This window comes from Protobothrops mucrosquamatus, unplaced genomic scaffold (assembly GCF_001527695.2).
Source record: "Protobothrops mucrosquamatus isolate PMUCROS unplaced genomic scaffold, P.Mucros_1.0 scaffold10, whole genome shotgun sequence".
Lineage (NCBI taxonomy): Eukaryota > Metazoa > Chordata > Lepidosauria > Squamata > Viperidae > Protobothrops > Protobothrops mucrosquamatus.
Window position 1 is genome coordinate 783,446 of NW_015386397.1, and position 19,817 is coordinate 803,262.

Consider the following 19,817-nt stretch of genomic DNA (forward strand, 5'->3'; position numbering starts at 1 on the left):
CCATAATCTCTAAAAGTTTGCTTTGTTCATATTTTAAGAAGAAAAGCTATTTAGAAAGAAATGCATGCTTTGCTCTATATCACCCTCTGGTGCCCCACCTTCATAGATGCTTTATTAGATTATGCAGAAGTTCCAAATTCCAGCGTACAATTTTCTGTAACTGCGTGCCTTTGGATATTCGATTTTTGCAACACTCTTCTTCTGAACTTTCCTGTAGTTCCTACTTTCCCAAGAAACTTGCCTTCCTTTTTCCTCTTCCTTTCCCCCCATGTACATTCCCTCAGTTCATATCCCTTCTAGTCCACCCTCTTCTTGAAAAGCTCACTGCCAAATGAAAACTTCCACTAGTTTGGAAGTTAACATGGTCCATTCTTTTGAGACTGGATAAAAAGGGGCTTGGCTTGGCTTCTCAACTTTGTGGGAGTGGGTGCATGCATGTGTGTCTGTGTGTGGTGTGTGTGTCTGAGGGTAGACTGCATTTGCTGATTGGCTGAGAGGCTGGCCCAAAATCCAGCCCCCCCCCTTCAACACTCAGAAGCAAGCGAAGAAGGGATCCACCTCTAGGACATTGGACCATATAAAAAGGGAACCTAAAAACTTGACAGAGTCAGTAGGAAGTTTCTGCTGGGGTCTGGAGTGGAACTACATAAAGCAGACCATCCCTGTATGACTGGACACTAAAGCAGAACCCAGGATACAAAGAGTCTTCATGTCTAATATTTAGACATGTTCAGCTTTGTGGATTCCCGGTTACTGCTTTTGATAGCAGCAACTGTTCTACTCACCAAAGGTCAAGATGAAGAAGATGGTATGTATGGTCCTTTATCTTCTTTCACTCTGTTAGCCTTTGTCATCTGTTTTGCTGTAATTGAAATTCTTGTTATATCTGCTGTAATTTGAAAGGTAGAGAAATACATCTGGGCAAAGAAAGTACATGTGATAATAAATTCTGAGACTGTTATTGTTGTTAAGAGGGGAAGATCAGTACATCTCCTTGACCTTCCTGAAGCTTTTAAGACTACCTTGAATGCAGGGAAAGAACTTTTTTGGAAGACTGAAAAGAAAAAAAAACTTTATTTCACCTGTCTTCTTTTATATCCACGATAGTGCAGTATTTAATGGAGAACATGAACCTTTCGAAAAGCAAACTTAAGCAGCTGTAGATAGCCTTAGGCATGGTAGGGGGGGTTGGTTCCCCTCCCTCCCTTTTTTCTTTGCCTTGGGGAAAAACAAGTTGGACCAATTCAAAGCCTTGCCCCGCCTTCTTGCCAAGTTCAGTAAAGCAGAGTTTGTGAGAGGGAATGGGAGTGGCTGTCATCGGAGAGGGACAAGAAAGGGGTATTCAGCAAATGATGGAAAAGTCATTGGAAAGTTGCTTAGAAAACTAAAGCACAAAGATTGTGAGCCACCGGAAGTATAGAAAGTAAGCCTGTCGTACTACCTTGCTGAAGAAGCCTGCAGAAGCTATCACAAAACCATTAAGAGTGTGTGTGTGTGTGCTGGGGGGGAGGGGACCTTGAAAATGATTCATAAGGAAAATGTTTCAGCAATCTATAAAGCACAAAAGTCTAGACATCATTTCACAGACAAAGCCTTTTGGACGGCGAAGGTTTCAAGGGACTTATCGCCTCTAATCAAAAATATCCAGTAGTGCCATCTAGTGGCCATGAAGAAATTATCTTGCTTTTGGCTACCAAGCCATTCCGAGGTAGCCTTCCAACTGGGTTGTGGGGGTGGCCTTGAAAGGAATCGACATCAATCAAAATGAGACTCTTTCTGGAGTCAAGGATTAAATATGCCTGTTGAACACAATTCCTGCCCACTTTGGAAGGAAAGAAAATTGACATGCCTTAGCAGAGAACTTTGGTGACGTCAGATCTCAAATTGTGGATATTTTGCTGCCATCTTGTGGATAATTTGTAGTTTTATTGCAAAGTTCAGGGAAATTTTATTTTCCTAAATCTCTGTGGACCGTTTTCTCTTCTTGCTTTTTTAAAAAAGCATTTCCTAGAAACTACTTACTCTCATCTTGTTATTTCTCATCCACTGGTGCAAAGTGAAATAAATATTTTTCTGGTTTGGGGAGTCTGACATTGAAACCATACACTCTTTTAAAAAAGGAAGTATTCAATTTTAAAAGCACCTGGCTCTGTATCAAGATTTCTAATTATGGTGTTCTTTTATATATTTTTTTGAAATGACATGTATTAGAAAAATTATTTATTTTGGTTTTCTCCTTTAATTACCACTCTTGGCCTAGCTAGATCTACTCTATATAACATGCACAGAGCTAACAAAATATTTCATCCAAGTCCATTGCACCTGCCTTGTGGAAATTGCCTTGCATGGCTCTCACACACTATGCCTTCTCTCTGAAATTCCTTTGATCCAATTTCCTAAAAGCACATGTTACTGATAAGAAACCATTCCTTCCCATTCATGAATCATCTTTCGATTCAGATGCCATTTTTGTTTTTCTCTCTCTCCTTCTCCCCCATCTCTTTTTTTCTTCTTCAAAAGATTATTAATTTATTTTTCCTTGCCTTGTGTTTGGTTTGGCTTCAGTGCCAGAATGCTGAGGTTACGAATTGGATGTAACAACTGGCTAGAGGTTTTGTTTAAATTCCAAAGCAACTGGAAAGAGTTACTGTGGAGTGAGCTCGCTTCCTGTGTCATAGAACTGTGCTTGATGAAAAGCAGATGAGGTTTTAAAAACCCCACAGAGAATCAAGTCAGAACAGTTCAAGAAAAGAAAGCAAATGCTGAGAAAAACACCAAAACACGCATGTGTTGTTCAAGTGGCACTGTTCTTAAAATGCCTTCCATTTTTCTACCCTCGTTAGCCCTTGGCCCAAAGAACAGCTGTTCACATCTGCGTCTTGTTTCTTTTATTGTCATCTTCTACAGTAGAACCTGGAAGCTGCACACACAATGGAAAAATCTACAAAGACAAATCATATTGGAGGCCTGAAAAGTGTGTGTTGTGCCTGTGTGATCATGGTTACCCCGTATGTGAAGTCATTGTGTGTACAGATATGTCAAACTGCCCCAATGCTATAGTTTCTCCAGGCGAATGTTGTGCAGTTTGTCCTGGATCCGGTATGAGCTACAGTATATCTCCTTCTTATCTACTTTATCATCCCATCCCATTTCTCTGCTTTCTTCTGACAGCCAGAACTGTCACTCATACATTCTCATATATTCTGGTAGTTATCCATTATTAGTCCATTTTAGTCAAAACCATCCACCATTTACTTGAAGTACTTAAATTTACTTCCAATTATGTATCCATTTCTATTCTTCTTCTTCGCTTGCAAAAAAAAATCATCTAATTTTAAAACTAACCAGCCATGCCTATATGAACCAATCATCTTTTAAACATTCAGTTTAACATTTATTTATCCAACAATCTGTTTGTCACCTATATAGTTACTTAATACTGTGTTTTCATTTGAAATACTAATGGCAAATCATTGTTCTTTCCCAAGGCCACTTTCTGATCTCTTTCCATCTCAATCTATTCATTTGGATTTAATATAAATATTTATGAAAATCATTTGCAGGCAGGGAGAAAGCTGGCAAGGGAGATAACATCTATGAGTCTAGGCAAGATTTGAGGAAAGTGAAGCTTGGCCAAGATGCTTTCAGGCTACCATATCAAAGCTTCATTGCATAGCAAAGTAGCATATCATGGAAAGGAAATTGGGTAGTACTGTATTTTTCTGAAAGGTGTGCAATTTGAAATCTGATTGGCATTAATAATCATATATAGCATTTTCTAATTAGGCCAATGATCATAGGAGTTTCAATGTTCTATTATCTTTTGAAATTAACTGGATTCATCCAGCAGAAGACTGGGAGTCTGATAAGCATGTTTAACGCATAAATTTCATTACATTAAAAATCTCATGACAGAAAGGAAAAAGGTAGAAGCTTATAAAAAACAATTAAACTGATCACAGTTTCTGGTTCTTAATACTCTTTTACATTTTATATTCAAGATTCTATTCCTGCTTACCCAGAAGTCACCGGTGTAGAGGTAAATTAATTATTATTTTCTCTTTTTTTTTGCAATCCAAACTTCAATTTTTTAGCTATGTCATTTTTTTATTCATGTAGCAATATGAATAATCACTTTATTATTATTTTTTCATTTGGCAGGGTCCTAAAGGAGAACCAGGCCCCAAAGGAGATAGGGTAGGTATCTACAGGTTTGGCTGATTGTAGTTCAACTTTAAAGATAAAAACATAAAAGCCATGTTCAAAAGTATGACAAAACATTATGTAATACTGCAATGTAATATTGGAGATCGGTAATTTGGCCTATAATTGCTCATACACATTTGCTATATTTTTATGATTTGTATTACAAACACACACTATTCTGCCCATAAAATATTCAAAGTGAAACTAACTTATGGCTACATTTGTTGCACCTCATCCAATGGGAAGTATGCTCCAGTTTCATTGACTTGCTATAACTTTCTAAAATAAAAATAAGATAAAGTAGCACAAAAATTAAAATCTCATGACATTTTTAATATTTAACTTTAGATTTGTTTAAATATATACATGACTTTTACATGGGTTACAAGGGTTACTTTTACAGGGTTACTATTATTTGATATTTTTTTAAAAAAATTCCCATCCCAGTTGTAGTCAGGGTTTTTTTTAAGGTTTATGGGCAATGTTAAAGTATCCTCCATCCAAATTTTGCAGAGCTGTAGGGAATTTCCAACAAGTTCTGATCTTGCCCATGAATGAGAATATACTTTCATAATAGCAATGTCTGACTTCTTGCTATATTTATTTTCAGGGACTTACAGGCCCCCCTGGCAGAGATGGCATCCCTGGACAATCTGGTCTTCCTGGACCTCCAGGCCCCCCTGGTCCCTCTGGCCTTGGCGGAGTAAGCAACATTAACTTTGTTATTCCATTTACTTATGTGGCATTCATGTTTAAGTACCTGTTCACATGTCCTCCTTTCACTCTTTCCTCTGCTAGAACTTTGCTCCACAAATGTCTTATTATGATGAAAAATCTGGTGGTGCTGGTCTTGCTGTTCCTGGCCCAATGGTAAGTGCTGGTGCTCTTCAATCTTTGGGGAAAATGCTAGTTGAGGGGGAAGGGGTGACTGAGGAGGAGGAGGAGGAGGAAGAAGAAGAAAAACATTGAAAGCTGCTAATCGATATATACTTCAAGTTATATGATGGGAATGAGTTGACTCTTTCTGGTTCAATAATTATGAAGGCCAGAAGGTGAATCTATGGAAATATAGACACAGGTGTCCTCAGAAGAGTTCAGTGAAGAAGCAAGGGTTCACCTGTGGTGGGGTTTATTTTGTAGGAAAAAGTACTGCAGAAAAGCAGTGGAATTAGACAGGAAATTCAAGTAATGGGTATTCACTCATTTAATTAAGGCCCATAATGATAGCATGTTTGATTTATAATAAAACTTTATACAACTAGCAGAGGCACTTTAGTTATAAAAAAGCAGGTCATTGCAATCAGTGGGATTTAAGACCATAATGTTACAGTGGCTTCTTAAAGATTATAATTACATTGTCTTCTTAACTGAATGGAGAATTGCAGTTAAAGACAACAGCTTGAATTTAAGCTGTGATTATTATAGCTACATTTTTTATAATAAAAAAGTAATAGGAACAACCATGGCTTAAATTCATCCTTTAATATAGTTTTAAGTGTAGCAGAAATGTACAGCCTACTTTTCTGAAAAGAAGAAAGCAATATTCATATGTTTTGCTCAAGAGGGATTTATGCATTTTGCCTTATGATTCACCTTAAGCAAAAGCTAATGGCAACTCACCCATCATTAGAGAGATTGCAAATTACATTTAACTGTTAACATAGCAATTATAAAATGCATTTTTGAAAATCAGTGTGGAAGCTGAAACTGGGCTATGAGTTATGAAAAGATTGTTTAGAAAAGACTGAAGAAAGTTAATTTAGAAAATGATATACAAGGCCAGGCTTCCTCAACAAAACAGTCCTACAATATATGGTTAATGAACATTTCAAAATGATCAAACAAGATCAGGCCAATATGATAATTATATAGACTTCAAGAACATAGATGTCCACCGAGGTGAAGGAGAAATTGTACCAATTCAGTGTAAGCTGACTATTTATTTCTTGGTGATGTTTAGGGTCCAGCTGGTCCCCGTGGTCTTCCCGGGCCCCCTGGTGCTCCTGTAAGTATTTTCTGTCTTCCTTTTTAAGAATGAACTTTTTATAACAAAAATATGTAAATTTGGTACTATATTCAAGGGGAATGTTTCAAAATCTTTTTATTCCTTCCTCTCTTTTCAAGAGCAGAGACTTTGTAAAAGTGAGGACTGTCATGTTGCAGACAACAAGAATTTTATGCCCTGCTCAGCTATTAATATCAGCCACACGTATTCAGAATTAGTACAAAATTTCTGCTTAAATTGTGCAGAATCCCATACGGAACTGGAGGGGAGGTTTTTTTTTAATGCAAAGGTGTTAATAGCAATTTTCTGTGGAAGGCCTACTATTATTTACAAACTTTGCAGACAATCCAGAGTTGCAAACAAGTAAAGAAGATGTTATATTTGTTTCCCTCTATGATATTGGAGATGCCACCTTCCTTGTACAATTTTAAACCTAGGAATGCACAATATGCATTCATTCAGAGAAACAAACATGAAACATCATTTGCTTTGCAGAACTTGCTTATTGTAGATAAATAAATAAACAAGACTTTCTTAAATCCATTCCTTCTACACTAAATCTAATCCTAATATGATAGGGGGATTTAATTCCTCTTTGATCTGCTCTCTATTTTCTCTATTTTCTCAAATTTTGCTTCTTTTTATTTGCCTGCACAGTCAACCATTCAGCCTCAGTGATCTTTGGGTCAAAATATCCCTAACAGAGACCTATATTAGAATAATAAAAATGGAGCGAAGAGAAATTCAGTAAATTAACAGTGTGGGAAAACAGTAAATTAACAGTGTGGGAAAACAGTTAGCTTCACAGATGAAAGGAATTTTTCATGACTGGCCAACTGCAGGCAGCAGTCAGAAATGGAAATGAAAGGTCCACGGCTGAAAGTGTCTGTGGAGATTCTCAGTCATCCAGGTCATGTTGTCCCAAAGGTGCTTTTCAAAAGGCAGCTGGACTTTCTTTGTTTTTTCCCTTGAAGATGTTTTGCTTCTCATCCAAGAAACTGAAGAAACATCTTCAAGAAAAAAAAGCAAGGAAAGACCAGTTGCGTTTTGAAAAGCAAATTTGGGACATGGCAGCAAATGTTTATGGATCCTCAATAATGCAGCCCAGAACAAATAGGGGTGTTCTTTGGAATTGCTTTCTTTTTAACATATATGTCCCTATTTTAAACCTCCAGGGCCCCCAAGGTTTCCAAGGTCCCCCTGGTGAGCCCGGAGAGCCTGGTTCTTCTGTAAGTATTGCTTGATGTTCTTTTGCCTTTTGGGGGTGGATGGGGGGAGCTATTATGATTATAGCCAGCCAGAACAGTCTTCAATTTTTTTCCCTTGCAGTTGTCTTTTTTAAATTTATTCTTTATTACCTAGAATAGTCTTTAAATGTAAAGGTGCTACAGAAAGGCTTTTGTTCAAGTCTGTTCTTTAAGATATCAGCAAGGTTGTACATAGGAGCCACAGATGTATTAATTCTAATTTTAATGCCTTTGGTTTTTTTTCTCAATAAATTATCTAGGGTCCAATGGGTCCTCGTGGTCCAGCTGGTCCACCTGGCAAGAATGGAGATGATGTGAGTGACTATATTATTCTTTGCGGGGGGAAACCACCCATTTTTTCTCTAATTATCCACAGATAGAATATACACCTTCCAAGCAAATCTGACAAACGTAAAGGCTTCTCTGAATCTACAAGTTTGAGGGAACTGATTTATGATGTATCAGTCCTGTCTTGTCTTCTGAAAAAAAAATGCAAGTCTAGCAGTAGAAAAAAGAGCAAAAATGAGTTGGAGGGTCTCACTTCTCTTCCTGGAAACTTTCTCTTGTTCTCTTTGGTCCTCCTATTATGCATTGCAATGAATGGCAGATGTCCAATTTTACTACATCTTTGATCTTGCCATTTATCTTATATTAACAAAAAAAATACACTATTAAACCACACAAGGGGCAGTCTAAGATGCTAATTCCTCAATTGGTATTTGTGGAGTTCAAGTAACTTAACAAGCTAGAACTTCTTAATTAGTGCACAATTTCTTTTCTTTCAATTTTTTGTTTGCATTGTCAAGATCAGAGATCTCAGACTTCAAGACATAACTTTTTATTGGCTTCTGCAAATCTTAAAGATCCCTTTTGCAGATGAGAGAATTTAAGTCCTTTAAAAAAATACTCTCTGATTTCTTAATTATCACTGTTTTAGCAGTAGCTTAGTTTTTTTTCTGCCTTCTTTCTCCAAGGGTGAAGCTGGAAAACCTGGCCGTTCTGGTGAGCGTGGTCCTTCTGGCCCACAGGTAACATGTTTTGTCAATAGATGTAGGAGGGAATGATGGGTTAGTTAGCCAGAAATTGCTTTGTTATAATGAATCATATATTGTCCAACTACTCAAACACAAACCTAGTTTTGATCATAGAAAGGGTAATACAAAGCTTTAATAATGAAATGGGTTGTGAAAAAAATGGAATCTCACATGTATGTATCAGGACAATTGAAAGATTGGGTTAGAGAAGATAAGCTCAAGTATTGAAATCTCCACTTTGGTAGCAATGTTTGATTTCTAAATAAGAAATAAGAAAAAAAAATCCCCTTTTTTCAGTTCATTGTCATAGATAAGTGTAATTGTAGCAGGCTAGTCTTGAAATGGAGACCTGACTAAGGCCACCTGCTGAAAAGTGAATTGTCATAATTCTTCCCTTTATTCTCAAAAATGTCTTGCTTGTTTCTTTCAGGGTGCCCGTGGCCTTCCTGGAACTGCTGGCCTCCCAGGCATGAAGGGACACAGAGTAAGCAGGCTTCAATCATTCAACATCCGGCATAGTTCATAAATTCTACAATTCAAAATCTGCCAAAGCTAAATTACTACTTAGATTGTGTATGCATGTCTTCTGAAGATTTTTAGAAATTGCACTTTTCAAAATGTTTATAGTGTTTGTAGTCATTGCCAGAAAGCGTTTATTCCATCATTCCTGGCACTCATCATGGCCACAAATATAGACCACATAGTCAAGTGAACTTAGGTATATACTATAGCTTCATAAGTAAAAAAGTCCATTAAACAGATTATTTTAAAAAAATCTAGCTAGTTTCTAAAAATTGGACATTGTATATCTTTGTGGTTCCTAAGAATTCATCCATCCTGGGACTCACAATACCCAAAGTCATTTAGCATTTAGTTCCTGTAACTCATTTAAATGATGTTTCTAATTATAGATAGTTCTTGACTTATAACCACAATTGAGCCCAAAATAGTTGTTGCTAAGGGAAACATTTGTTAAGTGAATTTTACCCAATTTTATGACCTTTCTTGCCATAGTCATTAAGTGAATCACTGCAGTTGTTACTAACACGGTTGTTAAGTGAATCTGGCTTCCCCATTAACTTTTTTTGTAAGAAGGTTGCAAAGAGTGATCACATAACACTTGGACATTGCAACCATCATAAACATGAGTCAGTTGCCAAGCAACTGAATTTTGATCACATGACCATGGGGATGCTGCAATGGTCATGTATAAAAAACAGTCATAAGTCACTTTTTTCAGTGTCGTTGTAACTTTGAACATTTTGTTTTGTTTTCTAATCTCTCTGTTCCTCATCCTTCTTATTATCTATTAATAATAAATACACACTATCCCCATCTTCTTTAGGGATTCAGTGGTCTTGATGGTGCTAAAGGTGATGCTGGTCCTGCAGGCCCTAAGGTAGGTGTTCATTTTAAGTACATGCCTTTATTTGATACAAAATTCCACCTCCGTCCATTTTAACAACTGGTGTTGACATTGCTTCTTTTCTTCCCTTCCAGGGTGAACCTGGCAGCCCTGGTGAAAATGGTGCTCCCGGACAAGTAGTGAGTATATATTTTCATCATTCTTTGATCCATTGCTCTAAGAAATATAGTCTATATACCAACAGAGTAATTTACATGAACAAATCTGCCATGGAGAAAGAGAAATCTAATTGTATCGTAGTACTTTGATACAATGCATATTGTGCAAATTGCTTGTCTGGGGCAAAATCTATAAGAAATAGCAAGAATGTCTGGCGAAACCCCAGAAAACTGATGACCCATTGTAGCAAGAAGATTATCTTTACAGAGATGTACAGTAATTGTTACTTAAGCAAAAGGTTCTGAAACATTTTTTAAGTCTAGTTCAGTGGGATAAAATTCAGAAGTGACTCAGGCACTTCCTAATTTACTGGGGTATAAGAAGGAGGAGAGGGCTAGCATAATCAAACTTGTGAGATTCAAGGTTCATGCCATCTCAGTATAAGTAGTTTTAGCCTTCATGTGGAGTTGATTTCCCTAGTGGCACTGACACCCAGACAGAGAAGACAATAGTGGAATAGAAAGTATTATGAGAGTTATGCACCTACCATATTTAAAGATGTCCAGTGTAAAATTTTTGTACTCTGGCCAAAGGGTGCCCAATAAAATCAGATAATCTATTTCCACAGTATTATTAACAGAAGGAAAACCTGAAACACCATGCAGAAGTCATTTCTAAATTCAACCTTAAATGAGCCTCCTTTATAAAGGAAAAACACTTAATAAGAAGAATACAAGGGACTGTGTCAAGTAGGAAGAATGCTAAATTCTTAATAGAACTCAGTATTAGTAGTACTTGAAGAAGGCAAATTTTAATAGAGTCTATGATGCCATTCCATTTGCTTTTAAATATATTTATAAGCAGATCCATACCACGCAGTGAGAAAAAGGGATCACATTATATATCTGGGAAAAGAGAGGTCTTAAAAATTAGTGTTAAATCCTAGACATAGGACAGCATAATTCCAATAGCTCTCTAAAACCCCTATGGCTTCCCAGTAAAAGAGTGAACTTCTAAAACTGACTTAAGACATGACACTTATGGGAGCTGGAGTCTATGCATCTTAAAGTTACTAAGATTGAGAAACTTGATCTTTTTGGAAGAATATGATAAATGCTAAATATAATAAAAATTAATGGAAAGGATAAAAGTATAAGAATGAGATCTAGATCAAAGTACCTTTTAACTAATCTTTTTTCCCCCCTGTTTCTTTTAATTAGGGCCCACGTGGTCTTCCCGGTGAGCGAGGACGTCCAGGCCCTGCTGGCTCAGCTGTAAGTACATTCCTCTGAACTTTTAAATTGCTACGTATTCATAGTATTTTATGGGCTCAGTTTCACACCTTATGTGATTTTGTAGGTAATTCAAATGCCCTTTCCCCTCTTTTGCATTACAGGGTGCTCGTGGTAATGATGGTGCTGCTGGAGCTGCCGGTCCCTCAGTAAGTACCTCTCTCATTAGCTTCTCTTAGGAAGTCTTCATATTGCATGATCTTGTAAGTTTTCTGACCTGAATGAGGATATTCTTCTTTTCTTTTCTATAGAGTTTGCCTCGAGTCTGTTTTTTCTTTTCTTTATTTCAAAGGCCAGAATTAATACAGATCTAGCAGTATTAAGAACTATTAATTTGGGACAGTCTGAAAATGCTCTATAATCAACTCTTAATTTCTTCTTCTTTTTTTTTAACAGGGTCCCACTGGTCCAGCTGGTCCTCCCGGATTCCCTGGTCCTGCTGGTCCTAAGGTAAAGATGATTATTATTATTGTTTTTGTTATTATTGATTTTATTTGCTGCCCATCTCCTGGTTCAGGATGACTCTGAATGGTCTTGAAAGATGACTGACTAGCTTGCCATTGCAATGAATTTGTGTTATGAAAGTAATAAAATCATTCAATTTGGCTGTCAATTTTTTAGCTTTTCTCTTTTTTAAGAAAGACATTAATAAATAAAGATTGGGAGAGATGTCTCTCAGGTTTCTTTATCGATCAAGGCATCAATTTCTATCATACCTTACTGTTTCTTAGCAAGTGGGCTACAAAGCATTCCTTGAAGGAAAAATATATGGACAGAAATGATATGCCTGGCTTGAAAAAGTTCCTGATTTAAGCTCCTTCCATTCTAGTTTGCTAAAATGCTGAGAAGCCTCAAGAGTTCCTTGTTTAGGAATCAGGGGGGATACATTTAAAGTTAAATGTAAGTCTAGGTTTAGATGCAGAAAAGGGATTGCTGGCTTAAGAAAAGGTCTCTTCCAAATTTTATTATTATTATTATTATTATTATTATTATTATTATTATTATTACTACTACTACTACTACTACTACTACTACTACTACTACTACTACTACTACTACTACTACTATTTCAGTATTTTCCATAAGAAGGAAACAACTGCATAACCTATTAAATCAAGCTTTAAATATTAGTTGAATAATGTAAAATAAAAGCATAACTGAAAAGTAGCAACAATGTTCAACAACGTAAGAATAAAGTTTAAACTTTATATAGAGGCCTCCATTACGTAGAACAGGCCTTGAAAGTCTGAAATGTGTGTCTCAAGAGTAAGACCTCATAGGATGGGATTGGCAGGACATGAAGTCTGATTAACTAGGATAGTGTTATAATACAACAGAATAAGAGATAAAATTGTCTTGGAAAGACTAAGCATGATGCAGTGGGGTTGACTAGGGAGAAAGATGCGCATTAACCCAGGGAGGCCTGCATACTTATAAATCTCCACTTTCTTCTTGCACAGGGTGAAACTGGTCCTCAAGGTGCTCGTGGTGGTGAAGGCCCACAAGGTGCTCGTGGTGAGCCTGGCCCTGCTGGTCCTGCTGGCGCGGCTGGCCCTGGTGTAAGAATTACCTCTTTTTTTCCATGCTTCTGAATCATTAAAAAAATGTTTCACTTCTTAGTTTTAATAGAACTCTTAAATGCATGTATTCCCTTATTTCTCAGGCAGTGCTTCAGTGTTCTCAAGATTAATGGTGAAAGTTATGAAAGGAGACAGAAGATGTAACTTATACATTCAATGATATAATAATCATTTGTATTTTTTTTTCCTCTGCTTTAGGGAAATCCTGGTTCTGATGGCCAACCCGGTGGCAAAGGTTCACCTGTAAGTATCTTTTCATCCCAAGAACTCTCTTCATTTTTGTTATTGTCTTCATTTTGCCACTGCTCTAAACCTCTCTGGTTTCTCTTCTAGGGTGCTCCTGGTATTGCTGGTGCTCCTGGTTTCCCCGGTGCTCGTGGAGCAGCTGGACCTCAGGGTCCCAGTGGTGCTCCCGGTCCCAAGGGTAATAGCGTAAGTGCCATCCAATTGATCTTCACCTTTAGTCTTATCAACTGTCAATTGGTGTCACCTGAATATGTTGAATTATATATTGGCTAGTAATGAGAATCATATGGAGGACAGTCCAGTCTTCCTGGAGGGCACCAGGTTGGACCATGTGGATTTCAGATGTCTCTGTTTTTAAGACTATTGTACAGATTAACATCTACATCCCCCAGGTAGCTATTCTGTGATAAATGGGTGGTAGAACAGCAGAATTACGTAAATCCCAACTTCTTTACCCACTAAAAGAGATAGAGAATCCATTCTACCATATCATTACTCAATCAGGATATATATCTTTTTAATGTTCTGTTAACAAAGCCTCTTTTTCATGGGCTTTATATTACAATATTTAAATTCATGTAACCAGTTATCCAGAAATGAACTTTGATGAAGATAGAAGAGAATATTTTTCTGGATAGAACACCAACTTTCTTGATTTGGCACCAGATCCCACCGCCCTTTCAGCAAACATTGGCTTTTGACATTTTAAAATGTGCAATACTTCAGAATAAACTGATTTGTTGACCAGATGGGATAGTTATAAAAACATGCAATATGATGGTATGGAAATGTGAGTTTTGAAGATAACCATTCCAAAGGTATTGACCAAAGTTTTATTGCTCACAAATCCCACAGCTTTCTTGTACTCATATGATACTTATATTAGCTGAAGCATAATGGAAAGGATCTTCACAGATTCCTTTCCCCTAGTTCTGTTCCCCACTACCAATTCTTTATAAACATTTTCCAGCAGTTTTCCCTATTTTGTAAAATTAATAAATACTTAATATTGCCTTCTTCTGTTGCAAGATATAGAATAAGACAAATCTACTGTTGAATTTTTGCACTGAATGAGATACATTCAGTATCTCATGTATGTTTTTGTCTTTTCTTAATAACTTTAGGGTGAACCTGGTGCTCCTGGAAACAAAGGAGATGCTGGAGCTAAAGGTGAAGCTGTAAGTATTTCACCTAAATGCATTTGTAATTTGATTTCTCTTATGATTTTATTTTATCTCTCCCACAAACTTACCTCTATCCTTCACTTTATCTTCTAGGGTCCCGTTGGTGTCCAAGGCCCCTCTGGTCCACCTGGTGAGGAAGGCAAGAGAGGATCCCGTGGTGAGCCAGGACCTTCTGGATTGCCTGGACCTGCTGGTGAACGTGTATGTAACAATGTTTGTTGTTTGTTAACCTTTGGATACCGAGATGCATTTAGACCTTCTGCATGTGCAGAAGGACACATCTGTCTTACAGGTTCATAATATTTAGTTAGATTGGTTGAGAATTGCTAAGCTAAATTACAGCTGAAATGAAGCAGGCCAGTGTGAAGATTTAGCTAATTTTAATAAGTCAGAGGAATGTTCTCCTGAGGAAAAGCCATCCATAAAACAAGGTGTGTCGCAACATTTCAAAGGAAACTAAATTAAAATAGGGCATTACTGTTTCCTCTGGTAATAAGTTAGGAGAGATTAAGCTTTCTGTTCTACATGTCAGTGGCTTTTTATAGCCCGTCCTTTATTTGCAAGACATAATGTGTTAATTTAAGGCAAGAGGCAAAATGATAAATGGGTGCTTTTGACTCTTAAGCAGGGAACTGAATTATAATTCTTGAGAAAAGGATTTTATCCTGAAACTGAATTTGGCATTTAGTGATATTTCTACCTTTCAGCTTTTCATTCTTTCTAGCAGAATGCTGGTTATTAGAGCTGTAGCGATTGTCTTTATCTTGTCACAGAAAAATAAAGTAAATGACTTTATATTGGCATTTTTAGAAGACAGACCTCTTTGTAGGTTATTTGGCAGCAATAATGTTTTCCTTAATCAATAATCAATAATAATTATCTTAATCCTGTGTCACAGGGTTCTCCCGGAAGCCGTGGTTTCCCTGGTGCTGATGGCATTGCTGGTCCCAAGGTAGGTTGTGGGTCTCAGAACTAACATATAACTAAATATTCCCTTGATCTCCTATGGGCTATCTAGGCTTATATTTTTATTTATTTTCCATCCGTCTATCTGTCTGTCTGTCTATCTATCTATCTTCTATCATCTATCTATCTTCTATCTTCTATCTATCTTAATGGTTGTGTATTTTTCTATGTCTAGAGTTGACTTCTGATTATCAAAATACAACCTTTTATTATTTTTGCCCTGCCCTTCCAAGATGTATAGGCTAGCAAAAGAGAAGCCACATCTAAAACAATAATATTTTATTTAGAAGTACCAATATATAAGTATCCACATTTGTGGCTGCTCCATCTTACTCCCATTATTGAGGCAATTTTCTCAAGATCATGTTCAGTGAGTTTGTGGCATGCGGAAACTCAGATATCATGGTTCTATTGCCTAGGAAACAGGGTTCCTTGCCACATCCTTTTTATAGCCTTTCAATTTTGTCTGAAGGAGTTGAATAGCATTGTGAGAATTTATAAGAACTAAGAGGGATAGGTAGTTTCCCCCCCAAAATTACAGGGCCACCCATCTCACAAAAAAGTCTTTCTGGGTGGCCTGGAAGAAGATGGTAAAACATTAATATATAAAAGGCAATTATTATTTTAAAAATGTTTAGAATAAAAAAACACAAGGCTAAGAGAAAACAGCAGATGTTAATAACAAAGGAATCACTTTAGTATCTCATCTATCCCCTCAGGCCCCCCAGATCTGATGGCATAATCAGGTTTTGAGGCAATTCAGTAGGGATGGGGGCAACTTCAGTTAACTAAAAATAGGAAAGTTTATTCCTATGAATGGTATTAGAGTTTGTTTGCAAATCTCCATGTTCCTTGTTCTTAGTAGGACTGTTAGCACCTGCTATCACACCTAGTTCTTGTGTAATAGTCCTGGGCACTCTGCTATCTCTCCTGGGCCCCGGAGAATATTGCAGATAAGATTCCTACTCTCCCATACATTTTGTTTCACTGAAATCTCCAGGGACTTTCTTGTGCTTTTCTCTAATAATCAGATCCTACCTGGAAGAGAGTTTCAATCTCTCTTTTCATTTCTTTCATGCTTTCTCCTCCCTGTCCATATTGCTTTCTTCTGTCTCATGTTTTGTCCCTTGCTCACATTAGAATTCCCTAAGTACATGTCAGGTGAGGGATTTCAAACATATGCATGTTTGTTTGCCAAAACTACAGGCTGTATTACACTTCTTGCTCAGGTTGTGGAGCTTTGGAATTTGGGTATAGTCTTGAGATATGCTTTGGGTCAGAATCTGTTTTCATGAATATGTATAATATCTGCAGCTGAAGCCATCCATTGCCACACCAAGTATATCCTTCTTAGATACACTGTTCATAATCTTAATATCACACAGAGGCCTCTTAAACTGAGAAGAAATGAAAAGCTAGGATTTACCTTCTTTTAGTAGCTTTTCTTGATGCCTTTCCTTCTTTCAGGGCCCTCCTGGTGAACGTGGTGCTCCTGGCCCTGCTGGAGCTAAAGGATCTCCTGGTGAAGCTGGACGTTCCGGTGAGCCTGGTCTTCCTGGAGCCAAGGTAAGCAAATAGCAAGCTTTGGTCAGAAGAGGGGAGCAGATGGTAAATATTCACATACTGCCCATTGACTCCTAGACCATGGGGAATGGGGCATATTCTACTGCCCCTGTCCACCCTGTGCAGCATTTAGGCCCTACAGTAGTGAAGCACATTAATATATAACCTAGTTTCCTCTTTATTATATTAAATACTCTCATAAACAGTAATCCAGGATTTTACCATATGCAAAATAATCCACTTCCCCCAACTAAGAGAATTAGTAGAAAGGTTATTTTTTACTCATTCACTCATATTTCAATTCACTCATAGGACAATGAAGCAGAGAAATAAATAGGACTAGGTTAAAAGGAATTAAGTTCCTTGCAACACTTTTATTGCTAAATCTTAGTTACGTTTCTGAGAATAGGTGAATTGGAAGAAATACTTTCACTCTTCAAAATGAAGGCAATGCTAATCCTTTTGGATTGGTGTTTGATATAATCATTACTGGTCTGGCCATTTAGCATTATGATATGAATGTATTTTCCAGGTGTGATTTTGTTGGCTGGAGAAAAGAAAAAGAAAATCAAAGCCATAAAATAATCAGCAATGAAACAGCAGTGAAAGGACACTGTGAATGACACTTTAAAAAAAATATCCTTTTTCACAATCCTATTTTTTCCAGGAGAGATAAACTTTAATGTAGAAAAGATTATAGAGTCAAATATACCAGTTGCAACCTGAATTTAGGATTTAGAAATCATATTCAGTTGCTATACCAATGGTTTACATTAAGCTCTTAAATTCTGTTATGGTGAATGAATTGATTTCTAGCTCTCACTTTAGGACAAAATTGTCACTGTAACTTCTTTCTATTTAATGTTGTCCCCATTTCACTGGGAAATGTTTTAGGATATTATTAGCACTATCATCATGCCCTCTTAGGATACTCTTATCCTAATTGAGTTCATGGATTAATCCATTCCAACTAACATAAAACCTTAAAGTAACAAACAATTAGTATTAAAAAGATAAACCAATGATGCTTTTCCACTTGGTTTTGTTTTTTTAAAAAGAACTCTTCATCATTGATCAAAACATTGCTGATTTGGATGACCATGGATTAAATTTATTGATTATTCAAATGCCTGCACAGTTGAATTTGGTTGAAAGGAAGCAAGAGACAAACATGGTCAAAACACCATTGAACACAAAAGCTGCAGAAGAAATCCTTAAAGTACAGGACATATTTCTTCCACAGAAGAAATGCCCAATCAGGGAGTCTTACAAAATACAGCCTATATGTTTGTGTGTTTTAAAACAGAAAACAGGGATTTTAAAGTGCTTAACAGGTACCTTTATTGCCTTAAAGTATATGACGTCTAGTCCAACCTGTGCAATTTAAGAGTTATAGCTCACTATCTTTATATCTGTACCATAAAAATTAGACTGTGCAGTGTCATAGATTGCAGAGGCAAAGATAGGAGAGCTATTGTTTCCCCATCTGTCAGGCCCAAAACTCTAAAATGACATGTGACAATTCTTCCAAGCTGATTTCTGTATTGTTATCTGCTCCTATAGACAAAATTTTACTAAAATGAAAATTCTACTGTTCGCATCTACAATATACTTTGTGAACTATTAAAAACGACTGTCTTCACCCTCTTTCTTTCCCACATGATATATGGGCTGAGTTAACTCTTATTCCTCTGGAATGTAGGCCCTCCCCCTTAGGGATCCATCTCCTCATTACCTCCCATCACACCATCTTTCCCAGTTCACACATTTTCTTCCTTTTCTAGGGTCTGACTGGTAGTCCTGGTAGTCCTGGACCTGATGGCAAGACTGGACCTGCTGTAAGTGTTGAGAGAGCTTACTGGGATTCGCTCCTACATTTTGAAAAAAAAAGAAAAACATCTTTTTAAAAAACAAAACAAAATGGGCTTATTGTTTCCTTTTCCTTGTAGGGCCCTGCTGGTCAAGATGGTCGTCCTGGACCTGCAGGTCCACCTGGTGCAAGAGGTCAAGCTGGTGTGATGGGATTCCCTGGACCTAAAGGCTCTGCTGTAAGTAGCACTTCGTATTTGCTTCCTGGGTGACATGTTTTATGGGTAAGATACAAGGATGACATCTACGTCTCTCCCTCAAATGACCACCCTACATGAAAAAGCTATGACCTCAGAATGGCAGCTTTTAATTCTTTAAGGAGCAACGTTCTAAAAAGACTACCTGCAAGGCTACCTTTGAAATAGGGGCAGCAGATGGCTATATAATAGCTCCGTCTTAGTGCTCTTCTGACTTCTGACTTTCTGGTTCATGTCACTGAGAATATTTTCCAGATGGTTACCATAAGAGTCAATTTCATTTCAGAATTGATTTCACGAATAATCCACATCTATATGCTATATTGACACTATTGAGCCAGTTTACCACTATTGATTTACATGCCATCAGGTCATTATCAGTTGTTAGTGACCACATAGATAGATTTTCTCCATGATCTTCCTGTCATTATTGGAATCTCCTATTTAATCAATTTTCTGAGATGCCTTCATGTTTTTTTAATGATTACAACTTTATATTCAGTAGCCAACTAACTGAAATATAAATATATTTGTTGAGAGCAGAAGCATTAACTGCACTTGAATATACTTGAAAGATTATTTCAAGATATATTGGCTTTAGTTGGTTGTAAAAGTCACTCCAGACTGTGAATTGGAGAGAGGAAGTTGTTAATAAAACAGGTTTTTTTTTCAAATGAAAATGGAATACTAGAGATATTGAGATTTTCTAAATAATAAAATATGCTGCTTGAGTCAACCCTTTTAGGTAATCCAGACAAGAAATACACCCAGAATTATTAGTTCTATCTTTACTATAGGGTTACAGTAACGGAATTTTTCAAGTTTTCCCCTCATCTTAAGATATTTTTGCCATATCCCATTCCTTCTGTGAACTCAGTTGCCTCTTATCTGACAATTTTATAG

General features: G+C 37.0%; 1 protein-coding gene across 2 annotated transcripts in view; it reads left to right on the forward strand.

Annotated features, from left to right (window-relative positions):
- The first annotated feature begins 612 nt into the window (after positions 1–612).
- Positions 613–19,817, forward strand: part of COL1A1 (collagen type I alpha 1 chain) — a 39,540-nt gene continuing 20,335 nt past the window's right edge. Inside the window, exons 1-25 of one of the 2 annotated variants that reach the window (XM_015810410.1) lie at positions 613–808; positions 2,908–3,099; positions 4,002–4,039; positions 4,162–4,197; positions 4,817–4,909; positions 5,005–5,076; positions 6,167–6,211; positions 7,387–7,440; positions 7,719–7,772; positions 8,433–8,486; positions 8,923–8,976; positions 9,838–9,891; positions 9,993–10,037; positions 11,238–11,291; positions 11,414–11,458; positions 11,706–11,759; positions 12,770–12,868; positions 13,088–13,132; positions 13,223–13,321; positions 14,260–14,313; positions 14,413–14,520; positions 15,218–15,271; positions 16,753–16,851; positions 18,633–18,686; positions 18,798–18,896. In XM_015810410.1, the coding sequence (XP_015665896.1) occupies positions 727–808; positions 2,908–3,099; positions 4,002–4,039; positions 4,162–4,197; positions 4,817–4,909; positions 5,005–5,076; positions 6,167–6,211; positions 7,387–7,440; positions 7,719–7,772; positions 8,433–8,486; positions 8,923–8,976; positions 9,838–9,891; positions 9,993–10,037; positions 11,238–11,291; positions 11,414–11,458; positions 11,706–11,759; positions 12,770–12,868; positions 13,088–13,132; positions 13,223–13,321; positions 14,260–14,313; positions 14,413–14,520; positions 15,218–15,271; positions 16,753–16,851; positions 18,633–18,686; positions 18,798–18,896 (1,737 nt within the window). In that variant the 5' untranslated portion in view covers positions 613–726. The remainder of the gene's footprint in view (positions 809–2,907; positions 3,100–4,001; positions 4,040–4,161; positions 4,198–4,816; positions 4,910–5,004; positions 5,077–6,166; positions 6,212–7,386; positions 7,441–7,718; positions 7,773–8,432; positions 8,487–8,922; positions 8,977–9,837; positions 9,892–9,992; positions 10,038–11,237; positions 11,292–11,413; positions 11,459–11,705; positions 11,760–12,769; positions 12,869–13,087; positions 13,133–13,222; positions 13,322–14,259; positions 14,314–14,412; positions 14,521–15,217; positions 15,272–16,752; positions 16,852–18,632; positions 18,687–18,797; positions 18,897–19,817) is intronic. The other variant, XM_015810409.1, reaches the window with a different exon arrangement.